Genomic DNA, 16,591 nt, shown 5'->3' on the forward strand with positions numbered 1-16,591 from the left:
GAGGAGGGTTCAGTCCCTGGATCTATGCTGTCGCGCAGGCGCAGTGAGGAGGTGGCGGTTACGACGCGGTGTGTTCCGACTGTTCTCTACGCCGACTTCCCCTTCTCCCTTTACGCATGCGGCCGTGAGGCGACGTTTCTGGGCCTAGGTCGCTCGGGGGAAGGGGGTGGGTGGGGGCGAGGGTAAAGAAAAAGGAGCTGCCGTTGAAAGCGGCAGAGAAATCTGAGGAGATGCGGGTTGGGTTCCGGAGATCCCCGGGACGGACAGCCGGTGAGTTTGAGGGGGAAAGGGAGATCATTATGGGGATGGTGTGGATGGGGAGCGCGCTTATTAAATGAAGATTTTGGACAGACGCAAATGGCCCTGCAATCCTGTGTAGGCCCGCACTGGGTGCTAAGGTCGGGATTCAGGATCAAATGAAGTCAACGAAATCAAATGAAAAACCCGTTTACATTCCCGGGTTTAAAAAAAAACACAGTAACTACGGAAAGCCGCATATGTCAGGAGGACTGGCCCCAGCGTTGCTGGAGCGTTTTCCTTCACTGGTTGGGGGGTGGGGTGGGGTGAAGCTCCTTTTCACCTACAGGCTGGCGTGCAAGAAGGGCCCTTTGCTTTTTCATCCGATGTTGAGGGAGGAGAGAGTTGGGGACAGACCAGAGTTGAGCAAAATGAATCGGAGGAGAGTATCTTTGCAGACGCCGCGTCCTCTCGTCATTGACGACTTGTAGGACAGAAAAGTCGACCATTCCATCCCGCGATGTTGTGAAGTGTCAGCTGCTTTTGCGTGAGCTTGGGGGTGGGTTATAGAAGGCGTGGAGAGGGCTGAGCGCTCAGTCCATGTGTTAAGAAATATCGGGCGCTGTAGTATATTAGAATAACGTTAATTCGACCGGGCTTTAACTGTATTCCAACTTCCCTCCCCTCCACCCGTGCCTGAGGGCTGATCATTTGTGGCTGTGCCTCGACCGTTGAAGGAGGGTTCGTGTATCTGCATGTGGCTCGTACCCCTCAAGGCTCCTCCCTCCAGGAATTTGGTTGCACACTTCGTTGGGGGGTGGTTATGTAACAGCACGCAAATCCAATGCTAAGAGAAGCAAGGACATTTTTACTAGGGGGAGGGGAGAAGTGGAGAGTGAATTCATTCTACCAGATTCATCCTGCTATGTCAAGACCAGGTACTCTACTATTGCTTTGGAACGAAGTGGGTGGATTTGTCTCCTGATTCGGAGCTCATTGAGTGAAGTCAAAACCTGAACATTTATCGTTTCTTTTCAATTTTCGGTTTTAAGAAAAAAAACGTAGAAAACCATTCTGGGCTTTCTGAATGTAAGGTTTGAGTATCACCGTGCACGTTTCTGTTTTTAGTTTTGTTAATTTTGCACGTTGACCTCAGATCCTGACATTTCTTACAAACATCCCGAATTCCTTCACTTCTATTATCTCGAGTTTGTAATCTCACACTATTGATCAAAACCGGGGACTTTTTTGTGATTTCTGATGCGGTTTTGTTTGACATGGTACCTTCACCAGTCATGCTGTTGAAATAATTTTCTGCATTTTAATGCTTGCACGATTGTTGAATCATGTAGAATTGAATTAAGAAAAGTATCAACCCAAAATGTGTAATTAACCAATTGTGCAACATTTTGCGGCACTGTTGCTGATAATGTTTATTGCTGCCCCTGATGGTTACCCCCCTCCCTCCACGCTGTAAATGCTTGAGAATTTTTATCATCAAAAGCCTTTGTTATTTGGTATTGATAATATTGGTGATTATAGATACTCGTATCTATAGGTGTAAGTCAGCTTTGTGGCATAGCTTTTTGATTGAATCTCTGACATGAAATTTGAAGAATGATCTTATTGTCACAATAAAATTTGAAAGTTTTATTGTATTTTCACCAAAAATGCATCCAACAATAAAATCACCATGAAGAACTTCCACGGTCGCTGTGATCTGGTGCCATTTTGAATAGTTTAAAAATAAGGCATTTGCCAAGGTTCACCATGGGAGACTGATTAGCAAGGTTAGATCTCACGGGATGCAGGGAGAACTAGCCATATGGATACAGAACTGGCTCAAAGGTAGAAGACAGTGGTGGTGGAGGGTTGTTTTTCAGACTGGAGGCCTGTGACCAGTGGAGTGCCACAAGGATTGGTGCTGGGTCCCCAACTTTGTCATTTACATAAATGATTTGGATGCGAGCATAAGAGATATAGTTAGTAAGTTTGCACATTACACCAAAATTGGAGGTGTAGTGGACAGCGAAGAAGGTTACCTCAGATTACAACAGGATCTTTACCAGATGGGCCAATGGGCTGAGAAGTGACAGATGGAGTTTAATTCCGATAAATGCGAGGTGCTGCATTTTGGGAAAGCAAATCTTAGCAGGACTTGTATACTTAATGGTAAGGTCCTAGGGAGTGTTGCTGAACATAGAGAGCTTGGAGTGCAGGTTCATAGTTCCTTGAAAGTGGAGTCTCAGGTAGATAGGATAGTGAAAAAGGCATTTGGTATGTTTTCCTTTATTGGTCAGAGTATTGAATACAGGAGTTGGGAGGTCATGTTGCGGCTGTACAGGACATTGGTTAGGCCCCTGTTGGAATATTGCGTGCAGTTCTGGTCTCCTTCCTATCAGAAAGATACTGTGAAACTTGAAAGGGTTCAGAAAAGATTTACAAGTGTTGCTAGGGTTGGAGGATTTGAGCTATAGGAAGAGGTTGGGGCTGTTTTTCCCTGGAGTGTCGGAGGTTGGGGGTGACCTTATAGAGGTTTACAAAATTGAGGGACATGGATAGGGGAAATAGGCAAAGTCTTTTCCCTTTGCGGGATCGGTGAGTCCAGACCTAGAGAGTATAGGTTTAGGGTGAGAGGGGGAGGATATAAAAGAGAGCTAAGGGGCAACTTTTTCACACAGAGGGTGGTACATATATGGAATGAGCTGCCAGAGGAAGTGGTGGAGGCTGGTACAATTGCAACTTTTAAGAGGCATTTGGTTGGGTATATGAATAGGAAGGGTTTGGAGGGATATGGGCCGGGTGCTGACAGGTGGGACTAGATTGGGTTGGGATATCTGGCTGGCATGGATGGGTTGGCCCGAAGGGTCTGTTTCAATGCTATACATCTGACTCTAACTGATCAGTGTGCAGGTTAGGTGGGGTTAGCCATTGGGAATACAGGAGTAGGGATGGGTCTGGATGGGATGCTCTTCAAAGGGTCCGTGTAGACTTGATGAGCAGAATGGCCTGCTTCCACACTAGAGATTCTATATAGTTCATAACACACCTGCCACTGCTTTGCTGCCGCCGGCACTGGTCTCAACCCGGATTTAAGTTATCGCTCCTCAGGCAGCATCTTTTGCCGCTGGACTTACCTTGCCAATATAGCAGCTGAAGCCGGTCCTCTGCTCACCTCTCTGCCAGCTTCCTCCTTGCTGCCATTTGTCAGGGTCCTACTTTGGGCTCACCAGCTACCTCACCAAGTAGGTCTTTAATACATTTACAAGCTATTTTATGAGCTAATCAGATCCACATAACAATCTAGTAATCCATGCTTACTTGTTGCAAAGTACAATACTTTTTAAAATCAATGTAGGATAATATTCTGGACTTTATTCAGAGTTTCTTCATCTCCAGAAGGAGATCTTTTGAACTATTTTCAGTTGATTATAATGGCAATTCTGACCATTCTCTAAGTGTTAGTATATGTCCCTGGTATTGTATGAGCGAACTACTGTATTTATGGGTGACATTGTGCATCTCATAATTATTAGAATTCTTTCATAGGTGCTGTCCAGGAGTAACTTTTGTTTATTGCTGTAGCCTAGGAATGCTTTTCCGATCAGTGCAATGAAACAGTCTTTGAAATTAGAAAGCAGCTAATTTTATTTTTCCTGCTCTACTATCACAGAAGCAACCATACTACTTTTAAGTATCACTGGCTTTCTAGTTGAAGATTAATTGATAAGGTTTCTTTGGCAATTCATCCTTCCTTCCAAGTTGTTTATTCCTAATTGCTGTTGAGAAGGTGATGGTGAGCTGCCCTCGAGCTGTTAGTCTGTCATGTAGGTACCTGCATAGTGCTGTTCAAAAAGGAGTTAAATTTTTTTTTTGACCTACCAACAATGAAAGAATGGTTGTTTTATGACATTTGGACCTTGCAAATTGTGATGTTTCCATGTGTCTGCTGTCCTTCACTTTGTGGGTGATGGTCATGGCTTTGGAAATTGCTGTGAGTTGACAGTATGCCCTGCTACCAGCAATACTAGTAGAGGGGGATCAATATTTAACTTGGTGGAAGGGAGCTGACAAAGTGGACCTGTTTATTTTCTGTGGTCTCGAGCTTCTTGTGTGTTACTGGTACAATGCTCATCCAGGGGCAAGAAAAATATTCTATGCTCCTGACCTGGAAATACTAGCTCTGCAACCTTTTCAGTACAATTTATTCAATATGAATTACAGTGGACTGCGAAGCTTTTAAATGTCTTCCCTACCAGATGTTAATTTTGGAGTGCTGAAATGTTGTGGGGGCAGACGCAGCAAAGAGCTTTTCGAAAACACTTCAAGCAGTGCTTCATTTACATTAATCAGTGTAAGGAGCTTCCTACCAATGGCTTGTCCATCAAGCTTTGTGTCCACATAGCTAAATGATGAGGTACAGTAGCAGCAGAGAAGGATGATAAAGGAGACACATTCTGGATCTTGCACCCTCGTAACCTCCTGTCCCACATGGCCAAAGATGACCTGGTACAGAATGGGCCTGTTTAGTGATAGTCATGTGGTAGTAATGTGTGTCCTTGAATAGACTTTGTCCTCAAATCAAAGGACCGCTACTGACAAATGTTTAGAGTGTCATACAACATGGAAATAGACCCTTTTGGACCCCACAAGTCCATTGCTTTGAGGAAGAAGTCTACTCAAGGACAGTCAGTAGGTATGTTACTCAATTCCAAAATGTTTGAGGAGTTCTTGATGTTGATGATTCACAAACTTAGCTGGTAGCGTGCTTTCCAGAAAATGTTAACATTAATTTTTAAAAGATTCAACACTTATGGATTGGTAGGATTTTGTGAATATAACTTTCTTGGGAATGTTTTGAAAATCTCTCTTTTCAACTTGCATTTAATATACTTTTTTAAACATAGTAATTATCAAAGTGGCTACAGATTTGGTCTTGTTTAAATTTTGTAGGATTGAAGATGTAGAGCATAGATTGCTTTAGTAATGAATTGGATAACAGTGGCATAATTGTGCCATAGACTGAGTAGGGCATATGACAGTATGAAACCAAGTGTTTCCTTCTAAGGTGGCTATTGCTACATGTAGGAAGTGCTTAAAGTTGCAATTTTCACAAATACACCACAATTTGTGAAACTTCTTTTAATTGAAGAATTGCTACGTTCCCTGTCCTTAGCAGAAGAAAGTCTGTGCCTGTACCCCACAAGTTGAAATGCAGTGCTTTAGATTTGTAAGTGAGGGCATTGAATTTGCTTTGGCAGCATTATACTAAAACTGGAATGGTACAGAGGAGATTAGCATGGCCCCATGCACAAGGATGACATGTAAATTTGTAAAGAGTTCCATATTTTTAGAAGCCCTCTGGCACAGTGGTAATGTCTCTACCCTTGGACGGGACATCCAGTTTCTAGCTCTCCTGCTCCAGCAGTGTGTAGTAATATCTCTGGACAGGTTGGTTAGAAAAGTAAGTTAAATTAAGAAACAATTTGCAATATGCTAGGGTAGCGGTGGGTTCAGCATTTTTCCAAAGATTAAGATATGCCACTGGCTTTTGTCTGAGACCATTGCTTGTTACTGGTCATGCTCTGGCCATTGTCTGACTGGTGTTTCTTGCTTCTGCTTTTTGTGTCCACTCAAGCTATTGTTCATTGGGGCTACTCCTCCTCTTGGTTAGTTGTGAGGCCTTAATTTTCTTCTCCTCCAAGGTGACAGGGTGTTGATTGTGGTGGGGTTCACTGGGCTTTTTCTTTGGGGTAGCCAAAGCTGTGGGGCTTCTGCTCTAGATTGCGTTTTGTGGTTGTTCGGACAATGTGGATGAGCAGCTAAATCTTGCCCAGGTGGAGAATGATGGCCAGATTGAGTTCTGCAGTTGCCTTGCATTGTTCCACTAGTAGTCTGCAATTGACAAACTAACCACTGGAGGGGATGTGGTATGCTGGTAAATGAACAATCTTGGAACTGGTGTTTGGGGTTGCTTGGTGTTGCATGATGTGAGCCTGCAAGCCAGCAGATTAGCAGTGGGTAGCATGTAGGCATGGAAGAGATTGTCAATTGCGTTATCAAAACAAATATTAGAACAAAAAGTTTGCAACATGTAAGCTTTCAGCTCCCAATAACTTATCAACATTTAATGTGAAATCGCACTAAATGGGACTGTCTTAAATAAGAGATTTCTTTATTGGGTACAGCACCATAACTAGAGTTGAAAAGTGTGGCGCTGGAAAAGCACAGTAGGTCAGGCAGCATCAGAGGAGCAGGAGCGATGACGTTTCAGTCATAAGCCCTTCATTGGGAATGTAGTGGGAGGGAGCTGAGGCATAAATGGGGGGTGGGGTGAGAATAGAGCTGTGGGGGGAGGGGGAAAGTATGTTGAAGGCAGTAGGTGGGGAGGTGATGTTAATAAGTCAGAGGGTGGAGCAGATATGTGGGAAGGAAGATTGACAGGTGGGATAGTTCAAGGGGGCAGTGCAGAGTTGGAGGATTGAATCTGGGATGAGTTGAGGGGGAGCACAGATGAAGAAACTGGTGAAATCAACATTGATGCCATGTGTGGTTGGAGAGTCCCAAGGTGGAAGATGAAGTGTTCTTCTTCCAGGCATAGGCTGGCTAGGCATTGGTGGTGGAGGTGGCCCAGAACTTGCATGTCCTTGGTGGAGTGAGAGAAGGGAGTTCAAGTGGTTGGTCACAGGGCGTTTGTGTGTCCCAGAGATGTTCTCTGAAACGTTTAGTGAGTTGGTGTCCTGTCTCCCCAATGTGGAGCACATCAAGAGCAATGGGCACACTAAATGAAAACTCTTTTGAAAGTGGTCCAAGGGTAGACAGAGTTCATATTTTGGGGTCTGTTGAAAGAGCGCAGATGAATGGGGGTAAGGTTGTCTTGGTGGGGCAGGGTCAAAATATTTGGGACAGTTTACAGCATTGGATTGACACTAGCATCCTGAAGATTAGTGCAAGGCTTACTTTTTGTCTTGGTTAATGTCTGACTAATCATGTTTGATCACTTCAAATGCAGTGGGCAATTGAGGCATTTGCATTGTGTTATAACATTGGGCAAATCCTCTTGATTAATGTAAACCACAACACAGAAAAGATTTATTTCGTGCAGTAATTTGTGAAAACTTGAGAGGCCATGAACTATTTAAAGTAAAAATTAACAACTTTATTTCTTAAAGTGTAACAGAATAATTAACAACTATTCACAGCTCCTTCCTCTAACCTATTGTTTACTCTCCCTTCTATAAAACTAGTCCGATAAAGCCCTCGATTAAGATTTACCAAAAAATTCAAATTTTCAAAACCAGCCAGATGTCCAATCTTCTCTTTATATCTTCCTCCATCTCCTTCTTAGGGATTTCTGTTTCGCAGGTTATTGATCAATAAAGGTACCTTTTTAAGAGAGCTATTCTCCGGGCAGTCTGCAGATGCTGGTGGCTTGGCCGTTCTCCTCAAACTGTTCAATTTTCCCTGGTCTTGTACCCCGAAAGCATCGGCTTTTAAGATTGTCAGTATACTAAAATCAAATTTGATTGGAGTTTGGTATTTTCGGGGTATAATTTGGCCTAATTCGAATCTTTTGTTTCCAGGCAAGCTTTGTTCAGAACACTTGGTGCTGTCAGGTAGTTCTGTTAGCTTTTAGCTTTTAACTCTCTTAAAGGTACAGTACACTCTCATCTTTATAACAATTGTACATTCTACCTGTTGCCTGTAGATTTGAGGTCATAAGGCAGATGTTATGTTCAGTAATGGTAGGAATGAGTGATTTGATGAAAGTGGAGATTTACAGTCTGAAACAAGGTGGTTCACTATATTACTGGGGCTGACCTTTTTGATTCGTAACAGTGATGTAATTGGGATAAAGTTGCTTGATTGCTCGGTGGGAAGCAAGTGATGAGTTGACGAAATTACATTAGTGCTTTTTTTTTAGAAACCTCTTTCTTGAATGCTGTACCATTTGAATTCATAAACCTTTTCATTTGTGTTGGATTCATTTAAACTTTAGATGTCTACTGTTCAGATTTCATGGAGTTGTCTTGAAAGTGCAGCTTTGAATTGTAAGGTTTTTCCCCACAAGAAAACTGGATCTCATAGATGTGAATGTTTCCAGTTAGTGTCATCCTGCTTCCCCCGCAGTCAAAGCAAAATGCTCTGACACAGTATAGTTTTATCTCCTTCACCTTTATTCCGGGCCCTGGAGGGAAAGAGAACGATCGCTAATGTGCACAGAGACATGAATTCTCAGTCTTCTCTGGAACAGCAGATTCTTAATTATATAGTCACTTACAAGGCGGAGCATCCAGATATGACAACATGCATGTTGATTGGGTGAGCATTACAATTGGAGTGTCAATAGTAAATATTAAGCCATCTGCTGTTACGCAATGAATAACTGGTTTTGCATAATGAATATTTTTCGCCTTGTTAACTGACCTTACATACTGAATGCTACCAGTATTAATAAATGGCTTTACATAATGAACACTTTTCCACCTTTATTAATCTATTACCCTTGCCTCTAGCACCCCATTGTTAACTGCAAGTTCTTATCTGATCTAAGTCATGCTTAGCTGAACCTCTTGTTTCACAAAACTCAAAACTTAACTTTCCCTACCTGCTCATATCCTATACACATTCTCAAGGGGCTACACCCAAAAGTAAAAGACTTGATATACAAGGAGCTGACTGTAGATACAGAACTGTGCCATTAGATCAAGTGCTGTTCGTCAATGCAAGTAAAACACAGGTTGCTCAAGTCAATCCTGCAGTATGGTATTTGTCAGCCTTTGGAAAAATCATGTGAAACTCTTCAGTGTTTTCTGATCTGTGGTATGAGTGGCTTATCAGCATCTATGGGTGCAGTCTCTTGCATGAAAGACTACTTTTCAAAGGATATTAGGGAAGTCAAACTGAAAAGTAAAAGGCTTTTGACATTTGATGTTTACTGCATTAAAGGACAGGCATTTTGGAGTTCAGTACTGGCTTTTAAATCTTATTAGATAAAAACAATGACTGCAGATGCTGAAAACCAGAGTCTCGATTAGAATGGTGCTGGAAAAGCACAGCAGTTCAGGCAGCATCCGAGGAGAAGTAAAATCGACGTTTCGGGCAGAAGCCTTTTAAATCTTATTGTATTGGTGGTACAGTGGGCAGCAAAAGCTTTCTTCTTGGCAGAAGATGTGAATGAAAAGTACTTAATGTTAATGCTTCTATCAAGGAGATCTACAATAATCTTGTTGCCACAGAGTTAATGCTATTTAATGCTTGTACTTTAAAATTTTAATTTATAAAACATTGTACTTTGTGCTGAACTGCAGATCATGTATTTCTTTATTACAATTGTTAAGTTTACCAGGTCACCAGACCTAGTCTTATGAAAATTTTAGTGGATCTTAAATACTTTCATCCTCACTGCCGGCATAATATAATCTCAAATTGCTATCTCTGGATATGACAAAACTACATGGAAAAAGATCATGTTCACTTTGGGATTTATAGAAATTTCACTAGTCCTTCATTGCAATGTTTGTAGTGAGAGTTGAAAGAAAATTGTGTTTCTGTCTAACTTTGAGCATCGTTTGTTTTTAGGATTAATCAATTTAAATATGGATTACAATGTGGAAATGAAATCTTCATTCATCCATCTTTCTGCAGATTATCTTCCACTTTCTATTTCAAAATTTTGTATGTTCATTTTGTTACAAAAATGAATTTGTTCACAAAGTTTGCAAGATAAAATATGCTGTGCAAAAGCTGCTTGCAATGGTGAAGGGAAAGAAAGCATTTAAGTTCTGTTAACAATTTATTTTTGATCTGAAAGCTAAGAAACTATGTCAAATGAGGCACCTGAGAGCTGTTAAATGTGCTGTACTTTGTGACACTAATCAGTTATCTTGAAGCTGCATTGTTGGATTTACATAATTCAGTAACCAACATTTTTTTTGTAGGCTTTTAGTTGGTGGAATTGAAATTTATAAGTTGTGTAGAAGTTTAAAAACAAATTATTGAGGTTTACTTTTAACTACTTTAAAAGGTTTGTAAGAGCATTTGGTCCTCATCTTTTTGTGATGCAAAATTGCTAGGAAGTATCTTTTTTTTAAATTGAGCTGCTGAGATCTTTTTTACAATAAACTTTTATACTAGATGCATAACATTGGACAAATGGATTTTTTTTATCAGAAGTCTTTTTTATTATTTGAAGACCATCCAATTCCTTTTACAGCAGTGTCTATGAAACTGAGTGGACAGTAATTACTTCCGTATTTAATACTATGAACTATATAGGTTAGATGGTTGCTTAAAAAATTAACTTATGGGTTTGTCAGTTTTTCCCCCTAGTACACCATATACATATTTTTCTCTTAGCTCTTAGTAATGTTTATATACTAAAGTGAGCTTGATCCCACTTAACCTGAAGTGGCAATAAAATTACTTGTGTGGAAATTAATTGACTTTAAATCCCCAGGTTTAAAGAAATATTTTTCATGAAATCCCAAGAAAGGCTGTCAGAATTTGGGTTAATGGATTTGATTCCTATTGTGTAAAACTAGATTCTTGCGCCTAATTTGCTATTTGTGCGCAAGTACGGAGGTTTCTTCCAAAGTAGGATTCAGAAATATTGGGAGTGGAAACTTCTTTTTGTGTGAAAATACCTTGTTGTTTGTGATTAGTTACTTAGAGCATTTAGTTTTTCCACAGTTGCTTTATAATTTATCAGAATGAAAATTGGTGACAAGCCGAATGACCACTTTTATTAATGTCGCTAAAATGTGCAGCCGGAAAAGCATCGCAGGTCAGGCAGCATTGGAGGAACAGGATCGTCAACGCTTTGGGTTGGAATTTTTGTTAATCCTTTGTAGCAAAAAGCGAGGATATTGTACGCATTAAAGTTTTTTAAGAAGAACTTTTTTGTTGCTGCATATGTGCAACTTTTTAAAATGAACTTTACTGTTGTATATCAGGTAGGAAGATGTTAACAGTTGAATATCTCTACAAAAGAAATTTAGATTCAGTCCAACCATTAATTTCCATGTAGTTGGTAACTCTCCACAGGTGCTGGCATACCTCCAATATTTTATCATGAGACCATTCTTCGGTCAAAATTTCACTATCAACGGTACTTAGTGAATTGAAAAGTTTTATCAATTTCCACCTCTCACTGTCCTTCACCTGGTCTATCTCTGAATCCTCCTTTGCTTTCCTTGATATTTCTGATTCCATTTCTGGGGATAGACTGGCCTCTGATATCCACGACAAATTCACTGACTCCCACAGTTAGCTTTATACATCCTCACATCCAGCTTCCTGTTTTTAAAAAAAAAATTGTTCTAGTCTCCCAGTTAATCCTGCTCAGTTGCATCTGTTCTGATGATGCCATCTTCTACAAGGGGGCCTCCAGAATATCCTCCACCTTCCTCAGCCCAGGTTTCCCCACCGTCATGGTTGACAGGGCTCTCAGTCATGTCTGACCCATCTCCATTTTTAAAAAAATACTTGGCTGTTCCCCTGCTGTGAGCAGTTCTCCTAAGGTCTTTCGCTATTTACTGTATTTGTCTTAAACCTAACTGAAATAATGCAACAACTTTGAGTAATTACTACTCAAAGACATTAAGGAAATCAGCTCCAACACTGGAAAATACCTCAAAGGATCAGCTCTAACAGCCATAATTTTCTTCTGTCCACCTGTTCCTAAAACAGACAGGACATTGGGGCTGACTTGATGGTTGTTAAACTCATCGTGCTGGTAATTTTAATATAGCCTTCATTTGATTCGGAGTAATGTCTGCTTTCCAGACAATAGTGAGTACAGGTTTGAGAATTTGTAAGTCCATGTACTACAGTTTGTTCACTATGCCAAAACTGGTTGAAAATACAAGGCCTCTGAGACCAATTTTGTACCAATTGCAGTGTTGTTGATGGTCTTGAAAGTACAGCAGGTCAGGCAGCATCCGAGGAGCAGGAAATTGACGTTTCGGGCAAAAACCCATTATCAGGATTAGAGGCAGGAAGCCTCCGGGGTGGAGAGATAAATAGGGGGAGGGGGGGTGAGGACAGTGTTGAGTTGGAAGGTTGGAACTGAGGTAAGGTGGGGAAACTGGTGAAGTCCACATTGATGCCCTGGCGTTGAAGTGTTCTGAGGTGGAAGATGAGGTGTTCTTCCTCCAGGTGTCAGGTGGTGAGGGAGCAGCAATGGAGGAGGCCCAGGACCTGCATGTCCCTGGCAAAGTAGGAGGGGGAGTTGAAATGTTGGGCCACGGGGCGGGGGGGTTCATTGGTGCGGGTGTCCCGGAGATGTTCCCTGAAGCGCTCTGCGAGGAGGCATCCAGTCTCCCCAATGTAGAGGAGACCGCTTATGCCCGAAACGTCGATTCTCCTGCTCCTTGGATGCTGCCTGACCTGCTGCGTTTTTCCAGCAACACATTTTTCAGCTCGGATCTCCAGCATCTGCAGTCCTCACTTTCTTTGAGACCGCATCAGGAGCCAAGGGTTCAATAAATGACATTGGTGGATGTGCAGTTGAAACTTTGAAGGATGGGAAAGATTGCTTTGGGGCCTTGGGTGGTGGTGAGGGAGGTGGTGTGGGTGCAGGTTTTGCAATACCTGCGGTGGCAGGTGATGGTGCCAGGATGGGAGGGTGGTTTGTTGGGGGACGTAGACCTGACCAGGTAGTCACGGAGGGAACGGTCTTTGCGGAAAGGGGTGGGGAGGGAAATATATTTCTGGTGGTGGGGTCCGTTTGGAGGTGGCGGAAATGTCGGTGGATGATTATGGTTAATGGTAGAGTGGAAAGTGGGGGTGGGGGGGGGGTTCCGTCCTTGTTTCAGTTGGAGGGGTGGGGTTTGAGGGCGGAGGTGGGGGATGTGGATGAGATACATTGGAGGGCATCTTCAAACACGTGAGAAGGGAAATTGCCATCTCTAAAAAAAAAAAAGAGGACATTTGGTTTGTTCTGTAGTGGAACTGGTCCTCCTGGGAGCAGATATGGCGGAGGAATTGGGAATACGGGATGGCATTTTTGCAGGAGTTGGGGGAAAGAGGTGTAATCCAGGTAGCTGTGGGAGTTGGTGGGTTTGTAAAAATTGTCAGTGTGAAAGCCGGTCGTCATTAATGGAGATGGAGAGGTCCAGGAAGGGGAGGGAGGTGTCAGAGATGGTCCAGTTGAATTTAAGGTCGGGGTGGAATGTGTTGAAGTTGAACTGCTCAACCTCCTTGTGAGATCACGAGGTGGCGCCGATGCAGTCATCAGTGCAGCGGAGGAAGAGGTGTGGAGTGGTGCCGGTGTAACTACGTGGCTGACAAAGAGACAGGCATAGCTGGGGCCCATATGGGTGCTCACGGCTCCCCCTTTGGTCTGGAGGAAGTGGGAGGATTCGAAGGAGAAATTGTTAAGGGTGAGGACCAGTTCAGCCAAACGAATGTGTGTCAATGGAAGGGTACTGTTGGGGACGTCGGGAGCGGAAGAAACTAAGGGCTTGGAGGCTCTGGTCATGGTGAATGGAGGTGTAGGGGGATTGGATGTCCATGGTGACGATGAGACGTTGGGGGCGGGGTGTTTTAAAAAATTCTCAAGGTCAAGGACCAGGCTCGCAGGAAAGTAGTCTGACACAGAACAAACAGCCAAGAGGCGAGTCTGCTAGAATATAAGTGTTTTTATTCCCCGCAGCGTCGCCACAACCAGTCTCGTACTTACAACGGGTCTGGTTTATACTCACTCTACGTGTTACCGGAACTGGGAGCCGTCAGTTCTCGTAGAGCGGTTGCCAACAACCCACGCTCGGCGGTTAAACGCAACCCCGGAGCAGACTCACCGAACTGGAGACTTTTCCAGCTGATATACTCTTTTCCAGATATAAACATTCATGTGAACAGCAGAGCAAGGCTAAAAAACACATTCCATTCTGGTTACATACAGATAAGAAGATTCACACGGGGAGGTGTGTAATAAGATTCACACGGGACTAAGCAACACCTCCATTCCGGTTAGATTCACACATGTATTGGGACATAATTTTTAACCGTTTCACCACACGGGGGAAACGGAAGTCATGGAGGAGGTGGAGGACGTGGGTGGTGTCTTGGATGCTGCATGACCTGCTGTGCTTTTCCAGCATCACTCTGATCTAAACTTTGGTTTCCAGCATCTGCAGTCCTCACCTTTGCCTAGTTGAAGCGATAAGAATGCCTAGTGTAGGAAGTGAAATATATTAATGACAGGCTGAGGCTGGTTATAAACTTTTGAGCTTTGCATCTGGTATTTGTAGTCCTAGTAGCTTGTCCTTTTGTCAGGTGAACCCATGGTGTAAGCTTTGATATATTTTCTACAGTATGTGTTGCAATGCTGCATCAATAGTTGAAGGTTATGTATCCAGTTATTAGTAAACTTCTTTTGAACGTTATTTTTATTTAGCCAAATATTTAATGGTTCGAATGTTGCGCTCTTGATAGCTATTGAGACTGTTATCTTTTTGGAACTAGTTTTGCTGTTAGCATCACTTGTTTGGTAGCTATGTGCTAAAACCGATTGAGATGTCAATGGCACCTGATGGGAATTAATATAACAGCAGTGGTGCAGTAGAGCACGTATTCAGGTTTGATTTATACAGAAAGTACTATGGTTTGGAAAGAATACTGGTATCTGATATTTAAATTGTGATGTGGTCATCTTTATTTGATTTTAGTGAAACTTGCAATCATGGAAATATAGAATTGTATTGTACCAAAAAGAGGCCATCAGCCACTGAACATATGTTGACTTTTGGTAGGACTAATTGAATAACTACTCTTCTGTCCTTTTTTCTTTTGGAGCCCTGTAGATTTTTTTCTTTTAAATATTTTCCAGTTCTTTGAGCTACTAAATAAATTGCCATTCTTTCAGGCACTGCTTTCTTGATCACCGTAACCCTGTGTATACAGAAACTAATCCCACCTCAGTTTGCGTTTCTTGGTTGCCTGGATTCACTGGAAATATAATGTGGAAGAGCATGATACTGTAATCTTTTGCTATAAATTCTGTATCTTATTGTCCTGCTCCACAACTACCTGATGAAGAAGCAGTGCTCCAAATAAACATGTTGGACTATCACCTGCTGTTTGTGATTTTCAACTTTGTTCACTGGAAATAGATTTTGCTTACTGATTGATAAAAGTGCCTCATGATTTCTTTTTCCCTTGGTTTTTTTATGCTCTGAGACCAACCCCAGCCACAGTACTGAAACCCCACACCCTGGTATTCCAGTAAATTTCCTCTCCTCTTTCCAAGAGCCTGGACACTTCAGAAGTGTGGTGCCCAATAGCACCATTGGCAATTGCTTGCTATTAAGTACGATTGACCACATCAGAGATTCTTTGTCACTGGTCATGAGTACTGTGTTCTTGTATGGCTTATGAGTCCAATCCTAGAGCTGCATCTTCAACCACACATTTATCACATTTCTGGGAGGTGGAATTGGCCTTGGCCTTGAGATTATTGGCATTCTTTTCTTTTTCTGTACTTGCTCTTGCCACTGGGTATTCCAAAGATTATCTCTCCATATAGGAGTTTCTTCCACGATTGAAGAACAATTGTTTTTTTGCTAGTTCCCTGACTCGTTCCTAATGAAGGGCTTTTGACCAAAACATCGTTTTTCCTGCTTCTCGAATGCTGCCTGACCTGTGCTTTTCCAGCACTACTCTAATGAAGACTATGATCTCCAGCATCTGCAGTCCTCACTTTTGCCTAGTTGATTTTAACCTTACTGCGAATGCTCTTGCAAGGATGCCTACCTTGAAGTTCTCCTCCGCTCTCTGCAAGGTTTTCAGTGAGTCTCTGTCTCTGTCTCTCTGTCTCTGTCTCTCCTCTCTGTCTCTGTCTCTCCTCTCTGTCTCTGTCTCTCCTCTCTGTCTCTGTCCCGCTCCTAGGATGCTGCCTGGCCCTGCTGTGCTTTTTCAGCACCACTCTAATCTAGACCCCAGTTCAGTGTTCATGTTGATCTTTCTGTGCACCTTCTCTTCAGCTATAACATTATTCTGTAGTTTTTGTTACCTGATGCACTTTGTGTGGTATGATCTGCCTGTAGAACGCACAAAGCAACATTTCTCACTGTATTTCAGTACATATGACGACAAATCAAAGTCTGTTTCTCCTGAACTTCCATAGGTTGACATCTATGCTACAGTTCTTGAGGGAGGCCTTTTGGGAGTCTTTGAAACACTTCCTTTTGTCCTCTTCAAGTGTCTTCATTGAACTGGATGAAGATGATTTTATTTTGATTGGAACTCGCAAATCCAAACACTGGTTAGGGCTTAAACCCAACTTAGGAAAGCATTGCACAACTCTTGCTTTCCTTGCCCCTATTTATACAACCAAGGATTTCCCCAATAC

General features: G+C 42.3%; 1 protein-coding gene and 1 non-coding gene across 6 annotated transcripts in view; both read left to right on the top strand.

The window, feature by feature from the left end:
* The window catches only part of atl2 (atlastin GTPase 2), a 115,810-nt gene that overhangs the window by 313 nt on the left and 98,906 nt on the right, over nucleotides 1–16,591 (top strand). For 3 of the 5 annotated variants that reach the window (XM_043696412.1, XM_043696414.1, XM_043696416.1), the window contains exon 1: nucleotides 1,148–1,175. The exons of 1 other annotated variant lie outside the window; for it this stretch is intronic. In XM_043696412.1, the coding sequence (XP_043552347.1) occupies nucleotides 1,163–1,175 (13 nt within the window). In that variant the 5' untranslated portion in view covers nucleotides 1,148–1,162. Of the gene's footprint in view, nucleotides 1–189; nucleotides 271–1,147; nucleotides 1,176–16,591 lie in introns of those variants that run through there. One more of the 5 variants, XM_043696417.1, reaches the window with a different exon arrangement.
* Nucleotides 5,488–5,589, top strand: LOC122553293. Its single transcript, XR_006312674.1, has one exon. It is a non-coding gene; the product is annotated as a U6 spliceosomal RNA (small nuclear RNA).

This window comes from Chiloscyllium plagiosum, chromosome 9 (assembly GCF_004010195.1).
Source record: "Chiloscyllium plagiosum isolate BGI_BamShark_2017 chromosome 9, ASM401019v2, whole genome shotgun sequence".
NCBI lineage: Eukaryota > Metazoa > Chordata > Chondrichthyes > Orectolobiformes > Hemiscylliidae > Chiloscyllium > Chiloscyllium plagiosum.